The sequence below is a fragment of the Panthera leo genome, chromosome B1 (genome assembly GCF_018350215.1).
Source record: "Panthera leo isolate Ple1 chromosome B1, P.leo_Ple1_pat1.1, whole genome shotgun sequence".
Classification (NCBI taxonomy): Eukaryota; Metazoa; Chordata; class Mammalia; order Carnivora; family Felidae; genus Panthera; species Panthera leo.
Window position 1 is genome coordinate 21,276,474 of NC_056682.1, and position 24,664 is coordinate 21,301,137.

At 36.6% G+C, this 24,664-nt stretch overlaps 1 protein-coding gene across 3 annotated transcripts in view; it reads right to left on the bottom strand.

The window, feature by feature from the left end:
• Nucleotides 1–13: 13 nt before the first annotated feature.
• ZDHHC2 (zinc finger DHHC-type palmitoyltransferase 2) overlaps nucleotides 14–24,664 on the bottom strand; it is a 72,161-nt gene continuing 47,510 nt past the window's right edge. For 2 of the 3 annotated variants that reach the window (XM_042934397.1, XM_042934396.1), the window contains 7 exons: nucleotides 19,813–19,933; nucleotides 17,246–17,378; nucleotides 14,685–14,811; nucleotides 14,294–14,386; nucleotides 10,498–10,610; nucleotides 8,149–8,223; nucleotides 3,804–5,672 (listed from right to left, as the gene is read on the bottom strand). In XM_042934397.1, coding sequence (XP_042790331.1) covers nucleotides 8,183–8,223; nucleotides 10,498–10,610; nucleotides 14,294–14,386; nucleotides 14,685–14,811; nucleotides 17,246–17,378; nucleotides 19,813–19,933 — 628 coding nt within the window. In that variant the 3' untranslated portion in view covers nucleotides 3,804–5,672; nucleotides 8,149–8,182. Of the gene's footprint in view, nucleotides 875–3,803; nucleotides 5,673–8,148; nucleotides 8,224–10,497; nucleotides 10,611–14,293; nucleotides 14,387–14,684; nucleotides 14,812–17,245; nucleotides 17,379–19,812; nucleotides 19,934–24,664 lie in introns of those variants that run through there. The other variant, XR_006201481.1, reaches the window with a different exon arrangement.

Below are 24,664 nucleotides of genomic sequence, written 5' to 3' on the forward strand. Positions count from 1 at the left end.
TGCGGGATTTTTTTTTTTTTTTTTTTTTGAGCAACTGAACAGAACTCAGTAACTTCTTTAACTATAGCTAATTATTAGTCTCTTACTTGAGCCTTCTGCAGTGCAACATTGTTGGCTTATTCTTTACGAATACCTCAACTAGATGTTAAAATTCGTATTTATCTCCTTTCCAAGAATGCATTTACTCTTATTCTGAAAGAGTACATTCGGTATGATTTACTGTGGCTTCTTTTTAAAGCTGACACAATATAGCCGATAATCTGGTTGGTTTCCTCTTATTTTGATCTTCACCTCTTTAAAAAAAATAGGAATTACAAAGATTTCCTTTTGAATAGCCACATAGTTGCTGAATTTCAGAGTCTGTGTCAATTTTGTTTGTTGTCTCTTAAGAGGCAATGATATTTTATAACTTCTGTAAGGGGAACATTATGATCTTTACTAAATCTAGCTTTTGGATATAAGATATTTGGCTGATAGTTTTGTAATGTTCCTGAGCTGTTCATTCTAGATTCCCCATTGTGTTAAATTCCGTTGGGGCAGGTCAGCAAACTGTGGCCTGCAGGCCCAAACCAGCCTGCTGCCTGTGTTTCTATGGCCAGTGAGACGGGAGTGGTTTTTACAGTTTTAAAATGGTTGGAAAAAAATCAAAAGATTAATACTTACTGACCTGTGAAAATTACATGAAGTTCAAATTTTAGTGTCCATAGATAGTTTTATCAGAATGCAGCCAGACTCATCGCTTCCGCACTGTCTATGGCTACTTGTGCGCTACAGTGGGAAGGCTGAGTAGCTGCTACAGAAACCGCTTATGGCATTCTCATCGTTTCACATTCCTTCTTGGTAAGCGGATGGAGATCCGACGTGCCTTGTGTATCTGTACAACAACAGTTTATTATTTCCTCTCTTACCCGTTCATATCCATCATGTCACAACAAGAAAATTGCACTTTGCATGATGTGCCTAGAAGGCACACTGGAGTGTGGATTATTTTACCTCATTATATGGGAACATACTGTTTATTATGCAACGACACTGTAACTATGCTAAAAAATACAATATATGTTGACAAAACCACACCAAGTACTCATCACAACATACCCAACTACTGGGGAAGCAACAATTAGAAATTGTAAAATGGAATAGTTCATCACATCATGATTTCTTCACAAAAGTAAGAAATGAAAATGAGGCTATACCCAAAGTATGTTTATGACTGGCCCGGTTGTTAGTCAAGCAAAGCTATTATTTTTTGAAGGCAGTAGCCCAAAGAAATGTGTCTAGAGAAAATTCACAGACTTAGCCTTTGGGGAAAAACAGCTGGATGAAGAGTGAGGACACCGGGCACAACACCAACAGTTACTTATAAAATGACAAATGATTTTGATATTTTTCTTCGGCTCTTAGGTCAGATGTTCTAGTACTTCACCGGCTATTATTCTTCATTTGAGAAATCAATGCTAAGTTTGATGTGACCAAAAAATTTGTTTCTTTTAGTAGCCTGTGTGGAAATACAGGTGAGACTGTTTTCAAGGAAGTTGGGAAACCACTAAGTTGGTGCAACCTGAAATTTAAGATGTGACAGTAACTGTGAAATACGTAAAAATCTGCAGGAAACAGGAAAAGGTTTAGTTGGTCCAACTTGAGACCCTGTGAGAAAACGTAAAGCATTGTGGTTTGACAGGCACCCATTTCACTTCTGTCATGCGCCTTTGTTTCCTTTTCTTCTAAACAAGAATAAACACTGTTAGGAGGTGTCTCAGACCAGCGCAAAGACCCTGTGGAAAGTAAACTAAAAAATCATAGTTGAGCTATACGTATGTAGCGAGACTCTCCTCCAGGTGATTATAGCCATTCTGGGGCTCATCCATATCCTCTCCTTGCCTCAGTAAATTTTTTAAAGAATTTTAAAACACATATGCATGTTACACTAAGATGAGTGTGTAATTAAAGTTGATTTTTTCTAATAATCACCTTTCACAATAAATGTTTGGTTAAGTCATTTAAGATGCTTTTAATACCAGACCTTAGGGGGCTCTCCTTCCTGACAGAAAAAGACAGGAACTCTACCTGTGACAACAGCCTCGCTTTCATAGTTGAATAAAAAACAGAAGAACTGAAACTTTCTGTGACAACAGTTTTAATTCAGCATCAACAGAATTCTTTGTAGCATTATTTTTTTTCTCATTTTAATGAAGCACCTTTATCTGTCAAACAAGAACTATTAAGTATTAACAAATTCAGGTCAGGAGAGCTCCTTACACTGGAAAACCTTCCCTGGAAGATGCAACACAAATGATAGTTTTTAATAAATCATAAAATAGTCCCGTCCTTTCCGAGTACCGAGGAGCTCCTTCACACAGCACAAGCCAGAGCTTAAAATCACTTATCAAGAGGCCCCCTTTGGTTTCCCTGGTACTCAGAAATAAGTCCACTCAAAAGATGAATCATCTTAACAGACATTGTCCCCCCACCTGTAAGCTGACAAATACGAAATACTGGTTGCAAACAAGAACATCAAAGATCTCTCTGGGCATGGTCCCCGGTTTTGTTTTCGCTCTCACGTTCCTGCCATGAGAAAAAGCTGCAAGCGATCTGCAGTTGTCTTTTGCCCAAATGGTCACATTTGAATTTTTTGTTGGTGTAAGAACAATTAAAGGATGAGCTCTTAGTGACCTGGAGTGTATTATGGTAAGACATCCGTGTATGTACATCCTCTTTTTTTTGAGGATGGAAATACACTGAACATTACACCGGGGGACAGATGTATTTCAAAAGAGGGGAAATCTGCTGGTTTATAATAGAAGGGAGTAACAATTTTTTCACAGGTTGTTTCCTTGAAGCATGAATCACACGATGACTACCTTCATTTTTTAAGAACATGTTTTATAAATCCTGCGATTTCTCTAGAGAGGGTAGTTTTTGTCAAACATATGTCGTGTTTCCCGTACTTAACTGCTGAATGCACCGTACTCAAGTTTTACAGTCTGTTTCTAATTGTCCTCAGAATCATTTTACTAAGAGATCATGATCTCATCCTGTCATCCACCTCTCCTCAAAAAGAGCTTTGTTATGGCCAGGTTGTAGACCAATTTTGTCTGTAATAGCTCTGGTAGACCATTAGGAAAAGTGTATCTTGAAAGCAATTTCGATTGTCAATGCAAAGGCAAATTCATATAGACCGCTAATAATGGTGATCAACCAGACTTTATTATGGTAGAACAGGAGGGAATTCATGGATAAGCACTGCCTTGAATGGCTCATCGTTGTATTTAGATGCAACAAAGTTTTATCTTTAAAAAATAAACCCTCTCCACTGCACAATGGCAAATAGTTAACTGAAGTATATGAAGTATTTGCACAATATTTAAAAAAATTCTTAAAAATTTTCTCTCTATGGTAGAATTTCTAAAAACAGGAAAAAATCAAAATTATCAGTTAAGTGGACTATCAGGACAGTGGAAGTATAAGTGTCTTCAAGTTTCAGTTGAGCAATTAAATTTTTTAAAGCAAAATGTTTAAAATGTTTTTAAGGTACATTTTATAAATATGTACAAAAATGCAGGTCTATCTGATGCTTTATTCACTCAGGTAAACTTTATACTGCATATCTAATGAGATATGCCATCATCTCTAAAAATTCTAACCACCTAGATTAAAAACAAAACCCTTGAAAGATTATTCACTGTATGAAAACAAAAAGGGAACCACTGCAACTTAATGGAAAAAAATTTATTCGTAAAAATTTTTTTCGAATGATTCTACTGTGTATCAACTCATCATGTATATCAATAATTACACAAAAGACCTAAAGGGGGAAATTTTAACAGTACTCTCGCAAGGGAAAGAATAAAAACCCCACTTTTTTTCTTAGCTTCTATTTTGACAAGAAGGAACACCTCACAAAATCCTGTCCACAAAAATGGCTATAGTACTGTGCTTTGAAAAAACCTGGCTGCATATATTTCGTAATACATCACGTGATGCTGTTGCCCTTAAGACTCGTAGCAGTAGCTATAGGTTCCAACCTGGCACTTCAGGTAATAAAAAATGATGACCAAAAAATGCTTTAAAAGTAACAAGTAAAAATGCATCATATCTTCTGAGATTTCCTGAAACGGATTGTCAGATCAAAGTCTTCAGGTTTAAAAAAAAAAAAAATCGGAAAGAGTATCCCTGTATCTTTAAATGGACTTGGCTGACATTGGTTCTTTCATAAAACTCATTAAAATGTAAGCTTTATATTTTTAGAAAGAACAAGTAACTGCAAGGATCTTTCTACTCCATTATCCTCCAGTCTTCTGGTCTCTTCAGTGTTGCATTTTTGTCTAACTCAGATTTTGAAAAGTGTAATACCATTGTCTCTTTGATTAAATACTGGTTCCTTAACTGTGCACGTTTTAAAAGATAATCTGCTTTAAATTCTCAAAATCAGTACCAAAAACTGTTTAAGCTTATTCTAATCTCTAACATTTACAAAACTTACACTCCACTCAAAAAAAGAATAAAACTTTTTCAAATAGTGCGTACAAGGCACAAGAGCTTCCTAGTATATTTACCGAAGCCGAACGTTTTGGCATTAACAAACACACCACATTAGTGTACCTTAAACTCAATTTCCAAACAGCACGCCATTTAGTTCAGGTTGAACTAAATTTCTGAAAGTATAGGAATTGTTTTAATGATTTGCATAATTTAGTCTTAAGTATTTGAAGAACTATAAAGTTAAGTGTCATACTTTTGATGAGAGGGGACACAGAAAAAATATAGATATCAATGGAGGATTAATCTATTGGCCCATTGGCGATGCTTAACAAATTCAATATGTTTGCTGTGTTCAGTAGAACAAATAACCTAAAAAACAGATTTTCAAAAAAGCCATACTGGCAAAATAACATCATAAACCAATCATAATTGTTTTTGTATAGATTTTCCCCCGGTTTAAGAAGATTGGGAGAGATGAAAAATATATCTTGGATGTAATAGAAATGTATTAGTTGTGACAAAACATTTGCTAGCTAGTTGCTTATCAGTGAGCTCAGTCTTCAATCAATGATCACACTTCTTTTCCAGCAGGGAACAAAGGCTAGAATTAAAGTCTGGCAAAAAATGATGGCAGTTTTCAAGTGTGGGCCAATTAAAATTTGCAATGAATTCATAGTCATTAGAGTTCACTCAGTCTGGGGCCAGATTTACAGCAGAGGGAAGAAGCAAGTCTGACAGGCTCCCTCCACCTCACAGGTAACTAACAGGTTTTATGAATAAAGCTCTCATTATACTGTAATTTGAAATCTTTTAAACTTCAGTATCTTAATAGTCTCAATTTTCTGAATCAGAAAAATCAGATGATTAATGGGCTTTTTATGTGTATACATTGTACAACCCAAATATTTGGGTGAAAATAAGCCCACGAATTTATTCCAAGTTTTTATGATAGAAGATATTTTTGTCCTTGATTCATAAACCATAATTACTTTTAATATTTAACAGGAATTTGTGTTAGTTGAAACAATCTCTATACTGTTTTTTTTTAAAAATGTGTTATATTTTAAGCAACGGCTTGGAGAGAACTAACCAATTCATATTCTGCATATCCAGCCAAGAAGAAATGGGAACCAGGGGCCCGTGGTGCCTTCCTGTGGGAAGCCTCTGCCATCCACCTGCAGCACTGATACCTTGAAATGAAACAGAAATCATGAAATTATTGTGTTAACTATAAAAAAAAACAAAAACAAAAACAATTCATTCAATGTTTGTTGAGTAACATTCCTTGCTCAGAAGTCCATGTTTTCTGTGCTGGAAAGCTCAGATGTGTTCTTGAATTCAGACCTCTACATCTGTCCTTCTCAAGCTATAATATGTGTATACAAGGCCAGAGGATCTTGTTAAAATGCAGAAAATGCAGATTCTGATTCAGTAGGTCCAGGGTAAGGTTTGGGGCCCCAATGCCAGCGGCAGGACTGCTAGTTCTTCATTTGTCTGAAGCCAGGAGGAGTTTAGAAGTGCCAGCTAAGCTGGATGGGGATGTAGGAAAATCATATTGAAACTTCATGTGCATAGAAGCACAGCATTTTTTTTTTAAGTTTATTTATATTTGAGGTAGAGAGCGAGCAAGCGAGTGGGGGAGGGGCAGAGAGAGAGAGGGAGAGAGAAAGGATCTCAAGCAGGCTCTGTCAGCAGGGTGCCCAATGCAGGGCTTGAAACCACGACATGTGAGATCATAACCTGAGCTGAGATCAAGAGTCAGATGCTTCACTGCACCTGAAGCACAGCATTTTTTCTTAGTATAAGAGGGAAGGTTGAAAAGGCTAAATTTACTTACACATCAGTGCTACTATGGGCCTAGGGACATAACGATCTGCAAAGTATGAACTAATAAATATTTTATAAAAAGCCCACAAATAATTTATTAATGTACTTCAAAAAGAGAAGAGATGAAAATATCATTCAGAATATAATTAAATTAAGCCTATCAATATCATGTGCGCTGCACAAATTGCAAGTTTGAGATGTAAAGCAGGAAAAACTATTTTTAAATATTTTAAAAACAATTTGGCATATTAGCTACTTTGGGAAAATTCAATTTCTAAAGACACATTTAAATGTCCCTGGTTATGTCAATATATAGAACACTTAACACATATGACCTCACAAACAAATGGTAATTAGAACTAATGGTTCAAAATACTGAAAAAACATCCTGTGAAACTTTATATACTTTACAGAACTAGTATAATATTTTATTTGTAGTATTACTTAGTAATTCAATTATTGTATATTCAGTTACATTTTAAGAATTCCCTCTAGAGAGGCACCTGGGTGGCTCAGTTGGTTAAGCATCTGATTTTGGCTCAGATCATGATCTCACAGCTCGTGAGTTTAAGCCCTGTGTCGGGCTCTGTGCTGACAACTCAAAGCCTGGAGCCTGCTTTGGATGATGTGTCTCCCTCTCTCTGTGCCCCTTCCCCATTCACGCTCTGTCTCTATCTCTCTCAAAAATAAACATTAAAAAAAATTCAAAAAGAATTACTTTCAGAAATTTAATATTGTCTTTTTGCCATTTAACCAAGTGAAGATGAAATTTTCACTATCCTAACCATAGTTATGATTAATCTGATCTACTCTAAGATCATCCACAGTCATCCAAAACCAAAACATTAGTCAACTGGCAAATTCCCAGATCAGTTTTTTGCTGTTAGTACATAGCTACTTATCAAAACCAAAACCAAAGAAAGAAACAGATTTAAAAAAAAAAAGAAAGAAAGAAAACAGATTTAGAGGATTAAGATGGGTTAAAAACCAAAGAAAACAACCCAGATATCCATGAAATATTTTGACACAAATGATTTTGTGTTTTAGATTCCATTCTCTTGTTTTTAGACCTCAGGATTCTAGATTGCAGTTTTATAAATAGAGATTTGTCTTGATAACCTTACTGTTCAACTCTATACTGTGTTTATTATAACAGCACATACAATTTTTTATTTTGTTTAGATGATTATGGCTTTGTTCCAAAGCTGCTCTTTATTGTATTAATTGCAGGCTGGCTTATAAAGAAATTACCTTTTAAAGAAACTGATTTAGAACAACAGGTTTAAAAAAAATTATGGTTTAAAGAAGATGATTTGGAACACTTATTACTTTAAGGGTAACGCATGCCATGGCGTGCTACTGTAACCCAAAACTGGGATGCTAGAGGTTTGCACTAACAAGATATAATTGTCTTGTACTAAGACCCAGTGGGATTCTACTGACAGATGGTCAAGGATATAACTGCTGTAATCTGGAAGGATAGAAGAAAATAAAAAACTCCAGGATCCTATCATCTGACAAGATAAGTGTCAAGTAAAGTTCAATATTTTAGGAGTAATCCTTGCCATTTAGTGCATTGCTATAAAAATGAATTTCATTTATCAACTTACTCCAATTATTTGTCAAGTTACCCTACATACAGGCTAATACCAAAGCTAGGTCCACCTGCACATGTGTCCAACATGATACACGATGGGATCCTCAGGGTTAATTAAAACATCTTCAAATTTCAATCACTCAAAAATAAATAATAACATTTATGGGAACTATTTGCCCTAAGAGAACTGGAAAATTGTTAAAAATACAAAGCATAACAATTAAGAAAAAAACGTATCTTACTTTCATAAAGTATGAATTTATTTTGTTTGAAGAGTTAAGTCTCATTCTCCATGGTTAATGCAGGATTGCTCATACCTTCAAGAAAGAGCATAAATTAGCATTTTGTTTTGGGGAGGCGTTGCTTTTGAATAAATAGGGACTAGTTTTTTCATCCCTGATTCCCTCCATATGCTTCCAAAGGTGCCTTGCATGCAGTACAGGTTTGTAAGATGATCATACAGAAACACACACACACACACACACACACACACACACACACGATACAGTGTTGACCGCCCAGAGTGTCACAAAAATAGCACTTTAATGTTCATTTATTTTTGAGACAGAGACAGAGCATGAACGGGGGAGGGACAGAGAGAGAGGGAGACACAGAATCGAAAGCAGGCTCCAGGGTCCGAGCTGTCAGCACAGAGCTGATGCGGGGCTCGAACTCACAGACTGTGAGATCATGACCTGAGCCAAAGTCAGATGCTTAACTGACTGAGCCACTCAGAGGCCCCACAAAAATAGCACTTTAAAAAGAGATATACACCTGAGGAAGTGGGCGGGGGGGGGGGGGGTGGGGGTGGGCAGGAACAAAACATCAAAGATAACATTGGATTGGGCACTTCTCACGTCATCTTAAAGTACTCTTCCTAATTCTACATTTACCTACTACATCCTGCTGAAACTCATCTTGGAGCCCTCCCTCACCTCATCCTTCTTACATTTCTTTTCCTTCTTTTACATCATCCTTTAGACTTTAAATATTCATCCATCCAAGTAACAGAAAATTAATCTAACATGCCAAATAAGTAACAGCATATAAAAAGGAAGAAATCCTTCTATGTTAATGCAGAACTGTACGAGGAAACATGAATTCCTTCTGAAAGAAAGGGAGCTCTTTGTCTTTCCACCCCCCAAAAATTGACCCCCGACTATACATCACTTCTTTGCCTCCAAGAAAACTGAGGGATTCACAGGGCTAACAGGTGTCATCAATTTTTGTTTAGGCAATATCTAGCCCTTCCCACAGACTGGAAAATGGAATGGCCGGTTTGAAGGTGGGAGAAAGACAAAACCAGGAATACTCAAAGGATGGGGATCTTTATCTATTCCTTAAGCACAAAACTCTTTAAAGAAAGCCTATATTTTAGCAGAATATGACTGATTGTATATTAAATAATGACCTTAGAATTTTTTAGTTAGAACTGTCATGTTTTACGATCACTAAATCCCAAAGAGATTTGAAATAAAACAACAAACACTTTAAAGTGAAGTGAGCCAGGGTGCCTGGATGGCTCAGTTGGTTAAGCATCCGACTTCAGTTCAGGTCATGCATGATCTCACGGTTTGTGGGTTCGAGCCCCACGTCGGGCTGTGTTCTGACAGCTCAGAGCCTGGAGCCTGCTTTGGATTCTAGGTCTCCCTCTCTCTCTGCCCCCTCCCCCACTTGTGCTCTGTCTCTGTCTCTCGAAAATGAATAAACGTTAAAAAAAAGTAAAAAAATAAAATAAAGTGAAGTGAGCCAAAGTCTGGCAGCACTAGGAGAGAGTTTGAAGAAAGGACTAGAAATGAAGGAGAAGATTTTCTGGCTAATGGTGCTTTCATCATGCATGTATGATTTTATAGTCAATTATAAGGGACACCACACGCATCCATATATGCTGGCATGCATGATCACATGCTTTGATTAATCCTCACCAACCCTGAGAAATAAGTAGCATCTTAAGAAAAGAAAGCTAAGTCTAAAAGAGATTAGGTAACTACAAATCTCACACACCAATCAGGTGTCAAAATTGAGATCTGAAATCAGGTCTAACTTCAAACCCTTTGCTGATAAACTATACTAACTGATGCAGTCACAGATTAAAATCAACAGCAATACAATAGAAATGTGAGTGGGATTTGAAGAAATAACAGCTGAAGTTATGGCAATCACGCAATCACTTTACTCTGACATTCTGAAACTGGATAGAAATCTTAGAGTAAAAGAATTACATTAAGATCTTTTTCACTGGATGTTTTTCAATATGTTGCCTGAGTCGATTACTTTTTCCATTAAACATTTACATTTTGAGTATACTTACATCATTTTATTTAATAGGCAATAGTTAATATTTGGTTCTTACACTGGGATAAAAGCAATGTAGATCTTTCACAAAATGATCTTCTTCAGCTAACATTAGACATTAACCAAAGGCCTTTACAAAAAAAAAGTTCCTGAAAATTAATTATAAATTTACAGTGGGAATCCAACTTCAAAATTTTGTAGGTTATATGATGGGATTGTTTTCACTACCTTCACCTTTTGTTAAAGGTGCATAAGCACCTTAATTAAATAAAACAGTCAAACCAGGACACCCTTACCAGCTTTGCCTTTTCCTGGGTTTGCAGTGTTCTCAGTCCAAGACTGGGAATCCATGAGAAGGTGACTCTGGGACTCTCTCAAGGGCTTTGCAGGGAACTGATGGTTTTCAGGACTGAATAAGAATAATCATCATCATAATCATCATGTTAATTCTTGATCGCGTTATGTTGAGTGTTTCTCAAAGTACAGAATTCAAACAACTTCCCAAGGGAATTTGGGGAACAGGGAATAAGGCATTAAATGGCACTGACTCGCAATGAGAAAACCGTTCTCCCTTCCATTGTCTCGTCATTCTTCTGAATATAACAAGGTGACAGTCCTTGACTTTGGCGTCTCCATCTTTGACAGAACAGGCCTCCGCCTCTGACTTTAGCAGGTGAGGGATTCTAGTTAGAATTTAATAGTGTTTAATCATCAATTTTATTTTTTAAAGTTGTATTCTATTTATGGCAATTTATCGCAGTTTTCATTTATGACAGTGAGGTACTGTTTGATTTAAAAATAAGCTTCGGTGCCAATTTAAATAAATATGTTAAATAAAAATATTAGTTTTATGTGGTATGTGGATATGGAAAACATAGATATGAAGGTGATAGCAGAAATAAAAGTTGGAGAAAAATTGGCCTAGTGTTTCTAAAGTGGCCTAACTAGTCTTAAACAAAGAATTCTCTATCTTCCTCTCTTAAACTGAAACAACAAATTTAAGTGCTATCTTGTAAAAATGTTGGAAACATCTGACAACATCAGGTTTTACAAACGTTGTTTAATTTGGAGAATGAAGAGTCTTCAAAGAAGAATTTAAGTTTTAAAATTTAAGTACACATGCTACATATCAATCTATTGGGTGGCATGAAAAAATAAAAATTAAAAAATAACATTTCACTCAGAAAAAAATATTGGCATAGAAACTATGTAAGTGTAGTTTTAGAACACCCTGAAATAGTAATTATAATCATGTTCAGAAAAAAAAGTTCAATTTCTTCCAAGAATAATTTCACATATGTGAGTTGACTATACTATATTTTTTAAAGGATATGCTTTTGCTCCTTAATAATTACCTCATATCTAAAACTGGAGAATATTTTAATTTTGTGCAGCTTTAACATCCCTTTATTAAAATTTTGGAGATAAATCTTTAAAAATAAAGAGCATGTCTCCTATTTATATGAAAAAAAACCCAAATAACTCTTGTATTCTAATTTTTATTATTCTTCAGGAAAGGGACCATACACCTGGTTTAGCATAGTAACCAGGTCCTGGTTTAGGGAATCCTTGCAGATTCATTACTGCCAACAAGACTAACAAATGGCAAGGAAGGATCCATTCATCAACTGTATTCAATGAGTACCTATTACATCAAGGAATAAAGTCTTTGATCGCACAGAAATTTCACTGTAACTGAGGAAGAATAATAATAAATAAGCGAATATGTAATAAGTCAGGTGACAGGAAGAGCTGACAACAGAAAAAGAGAGAGTAAGGGGAAGCGAGGGAGCAGGTCCCTATCTTACAAAGGGTTTTCAAAGACAGCCTGTATTGTGAAGTTACACCTGAGCTGGAAGTGAATTAAGAAAAGGTTGAAGAGCATTCAGATAGCTGGAAAAAAAAATGGGTAGGAAGAGGAATTGGCAAGTACAAAGACAATAAATAAGGACATGCCAGGTACATTTGGGGACCAGCAAGATCTGTGTGTCTGAGGACCGTGAGGGATGAGAAGGTGGCAAGGGATGACATTAGAGAGCTACTGGGGCCAGATTAGACAGGACAAGGTAAGGACACTAATTTGATTTATGCTGATTAAGATGGGAAGCCAAGGGAGGGTTTTGAGCACAGGAGTGACACAATCTGATTCTTAATGGAGAGTAGACTGAAGTAGGGCAAAAATGGAACCAGAAAGACCAGCAAGGAAGATGTGGAAGTAATCCATGTGAGAAATGATGCCTTGGACCGGAAAGCAGTCTGAGGGTGACAAAAAGTACTCGGATTATTGGCATATTTTGAAGGGGCATCTGACAGGATGTGCAAATGGAGTAAATACAAGGTAACGAAAGAGGAGTCTAGAATGATGCATGGTTTCTGGCCTGAGCACCTGGGAGAAGGGGGTCACGTATACTGACATCCAGAAGGATGGAGGAGAATCAGATTTAAGCCGAAGGGTGTTGATGGTTGGAAATCAAGATATCCGCTTTGCACCTGTTCAGTGGGAGATGACTTTTAGACATTTAAGTGGGAATGTTCAGTAGACAGTCAGACATAAAACTCTGCAGTAGAGGAGAGACAGCCACTTGCCATAACAATTTTATATGGGCTCATCAAGGAGGAATTATAGAATTACGTAAAAGACAATTTAGCTGTCAAAATCCAATCCCAGAATTTAAAGGAAAAGGAAGTTGATAGTGGTTACGTGACCCCTTCAAGATCACCTAGCAGGGCAAAAGTGCCAGAATTAGGATTTCTCCGAGGGTCTTTGGTACACTTAGTAGAAGGAGAGATACCATCTCTGAAAACCAAATCTTCTTGGACTACAAAAACCACTTAAAGGGTAAAAAACGTTACTGAAAACTACTAAACTTTATAAAAGCTTGAAAACATTCTAAATAATCTATTAAAGTGATATTTTTCTGCATGAAGATACAAGGAAAATCGTTAAGATATAACTCTGTTAAATTTTCAAGCCCAAACTCAAAGGGGACATCCCACTAAGACTCCGGTGCCTTTGAATGTCCCTGGGAAACACATCAGAATGGCCTCCTCATTAACTTGTTCAGTCTCCTGTGTCCAAGGTCACGCTGGGGATGGGGTGGCAAACAGGTTTCATCTCGTGACAATTTAAAATGGCTTTGGAACGGCTACCAGGGTCACTGCCTCAAGAAGAATTGTGGGGTCATGAAAGGCTCCACCAGAGGACGTGCTGTGATCAATAAGAAATGGAGACAGCAGGAGCAGAGGTACAGGTGTTATGTACGTGGCATTCCAGCAAAGAAGAAACTCTCTAAAATTTCAGAATATTACAGTTATGCTCTTGCTATTGGCTTCCCCTTAAAAATTAGAGGTATGGCCATATTCAAATAAATCTGTCTTAAAGATGTGAAAGTTAGTGTTTTAAACTTAAAAATTCATACATAGCATTTAAAAGGTTTAAGTAGTTTTGCCTTTTGCCAGTTAATTGCCAAGTTAGAATCAAATTTCAAGGTCTTCCTCAAATTCTTGACAAAGCAAGGGCAAAAGTCTCCAAACACTAAATTTCTAGGGCCCCTTGCCTTTCCCTTCCACTGAAATGGCCCAGATAATGTTTACTGGTCTTTAATAAGCATTAGGAAATGTGGTGCACTAGCAAGCAGGTGTCTGGGATTCCATTTGATCTCCAAAAACCTAATCCAAGGAAGTGCTTCTTATCTCTTTATAATGTTATAGGTACCACAGAAAGGACCTGGGGGGTCCGAGGGCACGTTTCCTGTCTGCTCACCTGATCACTAGGGGAGCTAATTTGGACTTACATGCTCTTCTTTTAAGCACTACGTTTTAAAACTCGTAATATACTTCAGTCAAGCAGCATGTATGGAGAATTAACACCTGTTTATCCAGAGCAATAACAGAGTTTGACAAGTATAATTAAAGCTCCCTATGTACCCCTCCCCAATCATACTTTCCTATCTCCCTCATTCCAAGCAGGAACCATTGTGGTCAAGTATCCTAGGTTTTTAATTTTTTTTCCCCAAGAAATATATAGCCCAAGGACACAGGAGGAGAACATATATTATTTGAAAGTAAAATAGAAAAAAAATACGGGATTACGTTTTCAATGTTGAGTTCATTCCTGCAGGAGTAGATGGTTGTTCAGGATCCTGATTAACAAGGCAAGTTGGAAAGGAGCAGCCATCACCTAGACTAGAATCAAAACGAAAACTTACAACTGAGCGGTAAAAAAGTCCATAGTGTGAAACCATTACAATGTGATGTTTGCCAGCGGAACACAGTTATGCTACGGACAAAACGGGTCTATCAGACACTGGCTTCAATACAGCATGTTAAGGGAGAGGCTGAGTTAACTGACTTCCACACTGATATAAGGGTGAACCACGAAATAATTCTTCTCACAAAAACAGGAATTCCCATGCAGAATTATAGTTCTTCTGTTGGGTTGCTTTCATTGGTTTAAAACCCGAATACTTTCACAACAAACTACCTTGAAAAAACGGGTAGCAGCCAGTACTTCTTCTCATCACCAAAAACTTGTCGCATGTTTTTACTGAAACCCAAGCTGAATCCATTCTTATCTGTTCCGTGTCGAAATACAGGACTTCTAAACGCCTCTGCCAAAAAATGGGAGAACAATCACATGAGTAACACATCTAGTAACCCTCACATGTAGAAACCACTGGACTAAATGAGGGAACTCTAAAAACCAATGGCTAGCCCCCTGTGAACGCACAACTCGCGTACCTATCAAAAGCTCTGCCACATAGATTGCCTATTCTGTTTTAGAGGATGTGATTGCATTCATTTTCATTTTTAAAGAATCCTTCTATTATTATTAGCAGCACATGTGCATTGCAAAAGAAAATCAGAAAACACAAATAAGCAAATTAAAACTTTATAAATTCTGGATCTTTTTTAGATAGATGTGTGGACGGATAGATTTGAGGATCAGCTTCGCCATTTCTGCAAGAAAGGCCACTGAAATTGTAATAGGGATTACACTGACTCTGTAAATCACTTTGGGTCATACTTAAAAATATTAAGTCTTCCCATATATGAACACAGGAAATCTTACCATGTATCTGCGTCTCTAATTTCTTTCAGGCAAGCTTGGTAGTTTTCAGTGTACCACTGCTGTACCTCCTTGGTTACACTTATTCCTAGTTATTTTATTATTCTCATGCTTCTGTAAATGGAATTATTTCCTTAATTTCTTTTTGGATGGTTCTTTGCTCGTGTACAGAAATACAACTGATTTTTCTGCATAGTGATGTTGTGTCATGCAACTATTAGCTCTAATAGTTTTTATCGTGGATTCTTTAAGTTTTTTGTTTTTTTAATATAGAAGATCATGTCATCCACGAAGAAAGATGGTTTTACTTCTTCCTTTCCTATCTGGATGGCTTTATTTCTTTTTCTTGACTAATTTGTCTGGCTAGATTAAACACCACTAGGGAAAGTGGCCAATCTTGTTTTGTTTCTAGTCTTAGGGGAAAAGTTTTTATATTCACCATTGAGTATGATATTAGCTACAGATTTCTCATTAATGCACTTTATCATTTGGGGCTTGAGGAAGCCCCTTGTGCTGAAGAAATTCTCGTTTGCCTCTAACTTGTTAAGTGTTTTTACCCTGAAAGGGTGTTGGATTTTGCCAAATACTTTCTCTGCATTAGCTGAGTTGATCATGTGGTTTATTTTCCCTTCATTCTATTATCGTGGTATATTACCATTGATTGATTTTTGCATATTGAAACACCTTTGCATTCTTAGGATAAATCTTTCTTGGCCACCATACATAATCCTTTTAATAAGCTGCTGGATTTGGTTTATTTTATTGAGGATTTTTGTATCTATATACATAAGGGATACTGGGCTGTAGTTTTCTTGGATGTCTTTGTCTGGCTTTGGTATTAGGATAATCCTGGCCTCACAGAATGAGTTACAAAGTGCTATCCTGTCTTCTAATTTCTGGCAGAGTTTGAGAAAAATTGATGTTATTTTTATTTATTTATTTATTTTAATGTTTGGGAGAATTCACCAGTGAAGGCATATGGTCCCGGGCTTTTCTTTGTCGGGAGGTTTTTGATTACCGATTCAATCCCTTTACTTGTTACAGGTCTGTTCAGGTTTTATATTTCTTCTTGAGTCAAATTAGTAGTTTGTATGTTTCTAGAAATTTGTCCATTTCATCTGGGCTACCTAATTTTTTGGTGTTCAGGGTATTCACTTATAACCCTTTTTATTTCCGTAAATTCAGTAGTAATATCCCCACTTTCATTACCGATTTTCATTAAGTCTTCTCTATTTTCTCTTTCTCGCTAATAACTTGTAAAATTTGTTCATATTTTCAAAGACCCAGTTATTGATTTCACTGGACTTCTATGTTTTAAATTCTCGATTTCTGTTGTCTCCTTTCTAATCTTTATTATTTCCTACCATTTGCTGGCTTTGGGTTTCCTTTGCTCTTCTTTTTGTACTTCCTTAAGATTTAAAGTAACTGATTTGCGATATTTCTTTTTTAATGGAATCATTTATAGCTAGCTGTGGATTTCCCATTAAGTACTGTTTTAGCTGCATCCCACCTCTGTAGGGCTTTTGAACATACTGTTTCCTCTGCCTGAGATGTTACGGCTCTTACCATGACAGACTTCATAGGTTATATACTTGTTGCTTTGATAAGCCCTTCCCTGGCCACTCTAAGTAGGTTCCCTTCCATCGTCCCAGTCCTCGATTCATACCTCAGCATCCTGTTTGTTTCCTATATAACACTTGACAGTTTGTAATTACTTTTATGTTTGGTTACAGATTTTCTGTGCCCCCCATAGACTATTTTGCCCTTGCTCACCACCGTATATACACAATGCTTTACACACAATGGACAGTCAATAAATATACAGAACGAGTGCCTTTGTAGGTGGCTAAGTGACCCTCTCATACAACGGGGTAGGAAATAAAAATGATTTTTACCACGTCAGGACAGGTTGGCATTTAATCATATGGCAACTTTTGATGCGTTTAAAGTTCTGTTAACTACAATTGAATACTCACCTAATGTAGATTTATTTTTGCTGACTAGCCAACAATGATAGCCAAACAGAGAAGACAAGCTGACAGAAAACATAGCTGCGGCAAAGAATAAAAACATAATATGGAACTTGGCTTGAGTATCGGGTAGGCCATTCTATAAAGAAAGGAAGAAAATAAAATGTTTTGTCAAAGGGATATGTATTCCCCTACGTTTGTAAGTAAGATTTTTTTTCTGCTCTATTTTTTTAAAATTTAGATATGGAGAAAGATACGTGGCTTTCTGTTAAAATGTTGAGGAAAAATATGTCATAAGATTAAAAAATGTTTGCTATTAATTTATATAGATATTAAAAAGATATTAAACTTGGGATATTTGTTTTTCATAACTGATTCATAGAAAAGTTGTGATACCATATGTGTAAACTATAACACTAGGAAGCACGATAAAAGGAACTATAAAATAGTTTTTAATTTACTTCTCAAAAATGTTTTGTTAACATACTACAGCTTTACAAATGTTTAAATAGTTTTATTATAAAGCCTGAAAATGAAGGTTAACTGGCACAATTACTATTCTTATCGGTGTTTTACATTACTACAAACAACAGCATCCACTACAAGAACACATACATTGACACGTCCACAGTAAGGCTTCGAGCTATTTTGAGGAACAGCATCACAGAAAAGATCAACACCAGTGCATAACACTGACCTAAAACAAGCCTTACGATATGCATGTGATTGAACAGGCCATCTCAAAGCAAAACCAGTTTGTCTCTCATTTTATGTATCGCCCACTCTGGAAGGCCAGGCTTGGGCTATGGAAACTGAGTGAAACACCAGATCTGCTAGGAGACGTCCCCTTCTGATGGAAGGTCATACTGTCTCAATATCAAATATTAGCACAGGTCACCGGATCTCACTGACAGCTTTGACAGCAGAGTCCTCAGAGTAAAAACTGGTCATTCCATATATATATATATGTATATATGTATGTGTGTGTATATATATATATATGTGTGTATATATATATGTATGTATGCATACATACATATATATGTATGTGTATATATATGTATGTATGCATACATACATATATATGTATGTGTATATATATGTATGTATGCATACATACATATATATGTATGTGTATATATATGTATATATGTATACATAATACACATATGTATATATGTATACATACATATATATGTATATGTATACATATATACATATATATATACACGTATACATATATATATATATATATATATATATATATATCCACATACACACATATATATATGGAATGACCAGTATACGGATGTATATATGTATATATATGTATGTATATATATGTGTGTGTGTATATATATGTATACATATGTATATATACATATACATATATGTGTATATATATGTATGTATGTATATATATATGTGTGTGTGTGTGTATATATATATATATACATATATATATATAGAATATGGTTTGCAGCTAAAACCATCCATAGGAATGAGAAGCAGTGAGGTATTATCTCTCAGACATTCATTCGAGGCTATTCTTCAAGCTGGACATTGGAGTATCTTGCATGCTAGGAGCATGTCCATATATATGCCTGTGCATTCCTAGTGCTTAGGGATGCAGCTGGCACATGGAGGCAGTCAATAAACCTTTAAAAGCAAATGAGCTACTTAAAGCCTAATCAAGCAATACCTAATAAAATTTCAGGATATTCGAGACATAATACTTTTAAAAAATAATCTTTACATATGTAAAGAAAACATTTCAATTTTTTTAAATACCAAAAAAAAAAAAAAATCTTCTAACAGAGTCAATTCTCATTATTCACTGTGGTTATGTTCTATAATGGTGCCATGAACACTAAATTTGTGGCTATGGATCCAATGCCAAAGGCAAAATAAAGGGTTAGGTTCCTGCGAGCCTCTGGTCACCATATTCTCAGCAAGTGATCAATACACAACCTCGTTTGATGTGTGTTTCTGCTTAAAGACACCTTGCTGACATCTTATTTAGTACATATTGTTGATTCACAGCCAACAACAGCGTAAGTCATGCCTGAAGGAAACTTCTCTAACACATGTATTTTCTCCATAAGGCACATTCTAGTCTTCTTTTGCTTAGAAACACCAGACAGCAAGCACTTCGGCACTACATTTGAAATAGCAAAATCACCAACAAAAAGTACAAAGTGCAAAAAATGTGACACTAATCAGAATGAAAAGCATACTTGTTTACAGTAAGGGGGAACAAGAAGGCCAAACAAGAAAGCAGCATGTTGCCTTGTTTGATCTCAACTGGGAATGTGCACACGAGTCGAGTCAAATTTTTCCCACTCTCAGCATGTCTGCAAATGACCACAAAAGCTCTGCGAGTACTGACTTTGGGATTACAGATAAATTTTAGCAAGCAGGAGAATTCACAAATACAGAATCTGTGAGCAATGAGGATTGACTATACAGAAATGAACTCTGTTTTATGAAATCTGTGTCTGAAATAACTTGATTACTGAAAATCTATTATGTACTTTTATATACCACAAAAAGACACCAAGGTATTGACTTACTGTCCAAAATTTGATAAAATACTGTAAATCTGTAGCAGCAATAAAAAGGCAGTACAGCAGAGAATAAGCCAAGAAAAGGAGGAAAAATTTATAATTTGAAAATCCAACACAATTGTTCACCCTGTTAAGAAAACAAAAACAACAGTTTCAGTCAGTTGTGCACGTTCAACCTAGGTATACATATGCTCATCCTGAACACAGTATTTGGTTTCCTGTCATTTAAAATTCATTGGCATTTCTTTAAGCATGACTCGTAAGATTTCTTTCCACATACAACCATTAAAAAATCCATTTCACAAAAGAATTTGTTTAGATTTTTTGCTTTAATCAATCATGGACCGATAGCTGTGTATCGTGTCCATTTATGCAAATAAGCACATGCCTAAAAACACAGAGCTGGGGAGAAACCGAATGAAGTCAGGCAGACAAGAGGAACATGCTATGTTCTTTTTCTTTCTCACCTTTGGATTTAATTTCTAACTATGATTAAGTAACTTCAAATCTTTCAGGTTTTCCCGAATTAGATGAAATATCTTCACAAACTGCTTGCATGCCATCAGCACACCACTGAAGTAAACAGATTATCAAGCGGAGGTTTAAGAAGAGAAATAGGATTGAGAACCAAACTGCGGGGATCATAACGTAAAACTGCCACTTGACAATTATGTGGCCCTGGCCAAGTGGAATAGTCTGCGAGACTTTCATTTTCCTTATCTGCAAGATAAACATTCCGGAGGTGGGCTTTATAGCCTTTGATTCCAAACATGGAGATTGATAATTCTCAGTTCTCACGCTAAAGTATATCTGGGAGGAGGGGTAAGAATTCAAACTATTATATATCAATAAACATAAATACAAATACAACTCATACTTCATAGCCACACTCTTCTATCAATTTTTCTAATTTTTTTATTATTATTTTTTTTAATTTTCAGGCGCCTGGGTGGCTCAGTCAGTTAAGCGTCTGATTCTTGGTTTCGGCTCAGGCCCTGATCTCACAGTTTCTTGACTTGAAGCCCTGCGTCAGGCTCTGTGCTGATAGGGCAGGGCCAGTTTAGGAGGCTCTCTCTCTCCCTCCCTCTCTCTCTGCCCCTCCCCTACTGGCGCTGTCTCTGTTTCTCTCAAAATAAATAAATAAACTTAAAAAATTTGTTTTATTTTCTTTTTGATAAAGACAGGGAACTACAGGATGATCTCGTTGTAAACGTGACACAACCCCTAAGTGGAAATGGCTGGCATCTTCAATGGGTGAGTTAACTTTGTTAACTGGTACAATAAACCCAGTGCAAAGAACATACATGTATTGTTTCCTGGCCTCAAATGTCTTTTGCTTACTCTATTGTTAGCAAAGTGACCTCATTCTCTGTTGACTTTGCTAACAAACTAAGGCATTTTTCTTTTTAGATTTTTAAAGTAGAAGTGTACATATGAAAAATGTTTACCCAATTATACAAGATAAATAAGCCCCAGAGGTCTGTGGTGAACACTGTACCTATAGCTAACAACACTGTAGTGTGAACTTAAGAATTTGTTAAAAGAGGGGCGCCTGGGTGGCTCGGTCGGTTAAGCGTCCGACTTCAGCTCAGGTCATGATCTCACAGTTCGTGAGTTCGAGCCCCGCGTCGGGCTCTGTGCTGACAGCTCAGAGCCTGGAGCCTGTTTCAGATTCTGTGTCTCCCTCTCTCTCTGCCCCTCCCCTGTTCATGCTCTGTCTCTCTCTGTCTCAAAAATAAATAAACGTTAAAATTAAAAAAAAAAAGAATTTGTTAAAAGGGTAAGTGTTGTGTAAGTGTTCTTACAATTAAAAAAACTTTAATTAAAAAAAAGTAAAAAGGTAAGCCTTTATCTGGCTTATGAATAAATGGAAAATTTGGGGGGGGGGAAGAAAAATGTTTATATCGTCTACCTCAAAAATCATAAGGTAAAGGGAACGGCATTAGAGTTAGTAATTCTGGAACATAAAGGTATTGTATATTGCAAATAATTAATAATGAAGGCAAAACTTGTGGGTGCACATTGTATGAAAACAGTTATGATTCTAGTGTGAGTGTAAACCAATTGCTGAGATTGCCTTTTGTGACATCTGAATGAAACAATGGCAAGAAATAATATTGCAGAGAGTTCCAAACAAGCCTACTGTAATTGCATTCTGTCAAAAAGGATGCAGGATAATCCCTTAGCTTCCTTGTGTTGGTTTCTAGAGGAGAGAATGGTTACATGGAAGCTGGGGTGCCTTAATACTCTGGACAATGGGGGCAAAGACAATGACTCTTTTGTGGACCAGGGGAAGATAAGAAGGGATAGGAAAGATTGTTTCTTTTCCTATGGGAATGTAAGAAGCAGGTTTGGTATTAAATGGTACATAGCATTTTTATGAAAAGTAGAAGATTTTATAACATTGAATTTAACTTACTTTGACTTCTACTTAGGAGCATGATGAAATGTAACCTTAACTGTCACTTAGGAAACAGAAGAGAAAGTCAGTAAACAAAGACCAAGTATTTTAGAGTTTGATATGTACTTTACACTTTAAGAAATATAGTAATAAAATGTCTCTTCATAACAGACAGCTTTGATGAAATGTTTTAACTCTCTACTCCTTTGTAGACTCAATTTGAAAAGGAAGAGAACGTAACTGGACAGCAACATGCAGAAGAATGAAACTAGACCACTTTCTTACACCATTCACAAAAATAAACTCAAAATGGATGAAGGACCTGAATGTGAGAAGGAAACTATCAAAACCCTAGAGGAAAAAGCAGGAAAAAACCTCTCTGACCTCAGCCGTAGCAATTTCTTACTCGACACATCTCCAAAGGCAAGGGAATTAAAAGCAAAAATGAACTATTGGGCCCTCATCAAGATAAAAAGCTTCTGCACAGCAAAGGAAACAATCAACAAAACTAAAAGGCAACGACTGAATGGGAAAAGATATTTGCAAATGACATAGTGTGTAAAGGGCTAGTATCCAAAATCTATAAAGAACTCACCAAACTCTACACCTGAAAAACAAATAATCCAGTGAGGAAATGGGCAGAAGACATGAATAGACACTTCCCTAAAGAAGACATCCAGATGGCCAACTGACACATGAAAAAATGTTCAATATCACTTCTCATCAGGGAAATACAAATCAAAACCACACTGAGATACCACCTCACACCGGTCAGAGTGGCCAAAATGAACAAATCAGGAGACTATAGATGTTGGAGAGGATGTGGAAAAATGGGAAGCCTCTTGCACTGTTGGTGGGAATGCAAACTGGTGCAGCTGCTCTGGAAAACGGTGTGGAGCTTCCTCAAAAAATTAAACATAGATCTACCCTATGAGCCATCAGTAGCACTGCTAGGAATTTACCCAAGGGATACAGGAGTGCTGATGCATAGGGGCATTTGTGCCCCAATGTTTATAACAGGTCTTTCAACAATAGCCAAATTATGGAAAGAGCCTAAGTGTCCAACAACTGGTGAATGGATAAAGAAATTGTGGTTTATATACACAATGGAATACTACTTGGCAATGAGAAAGAATGAAATATGGCCTTTTGTAGCAATGTGGAGGGAAATGGAAGGTATTATGCTAAGTGAAATAAGTCAGGCAGAGAAAGACAGATACCATATGTTTTCATTCATACGTGGATCCTGAGAAACTTAACGGAAGACCATGGGGGAGGGGAAGGGGGAAAAAAGTTACAGAGAGGGAGGGAGCCAAACCATAAGAGACTTGGATACTGAGAACAAACTGAGGGTTGATGGGAGGTGGGAGAGAGGGGAGGGTGGGTGATGGGCATTGAGGAGGGCACCTGTTGGCATGAGCACTGGGTTTGTATGGAAGCCAATTTGACAATAAATTATATTTAATAAAAAAAATTAAAAGGAAGAGAATGTATTCTGTGTCTGAATGATTTTATATAGAGAAATAAAACATGATTGTGGTAAATATCCTTTGTGTGTTGTTTAAAATTCAGTGCAAACAGCTGTTGGCTCTGATTCAGAAAAAAGACTTTCTGATTCTAAATTGGAAAAAGAACATAATATAGAAAAAAGAAAAAGGAAAGAACGTGGCCTTTGGAGTCCAACAATCTTGCCATGGGACTTTAAGCCCACTCTTTAACTTTTCTGAGCCCCACTTACCCCTCCTCTTTAAAATGGGATAAATAATTTCTTTACAAAATTTTTTTTTTAAAGAAAGCAAGCAAGCAAGTCGGGGAGATGAATGGGAGCGGGGGGCGCGGGGTGGGAGGGAGAATCTTAAGCAGGCTCCACACTCAGCGCAAAGCCTGACATGGGGCTTGATCCCATGACCCTGAGATTAAGACCTGAACTGAAATTAAGAGTTGGACACTCAGCCAACTAAGCCACCCAGGTTCCCAGGGACAAATAATTTCTATAATTTCTGTGATTGTTACAAGAATTACAGATTATATATATATGTGTGTGTGTGTGTGTGTGTGTGTGTGTGTGTGTGTGTGTATACAGTCTCTAGCACATTATAGGTGCTCAACAAAATGAAGCTAAAATTATCGAATTTAATTAGCATTACCTAATCTTTGGCAAGCATGTCAAAACAGATCATTAAGAAAATAAACATTAATGAAAATTTTATATTAAAAGAAAAAACAGTTCTGGGGTGCCTGGGTGGCTCATTCGGTTGGGCATCCGACTTTGGCCCAGGTCATGATTTCGCAGTTTGTGGGTTCGAGCCCCGTGTCAGGCTCTGTGCTAACAGCTCAGAGCCTGGAGCCTGCTTCTGATTCTGCGTCTCCCTCCCTCTCTGTCTCCTCCCACACTCATGCTCTGTCTGTCTCTCTCTCAAAAATAAATAAACATTAAAAAATTTTTTTAAAAGAAAA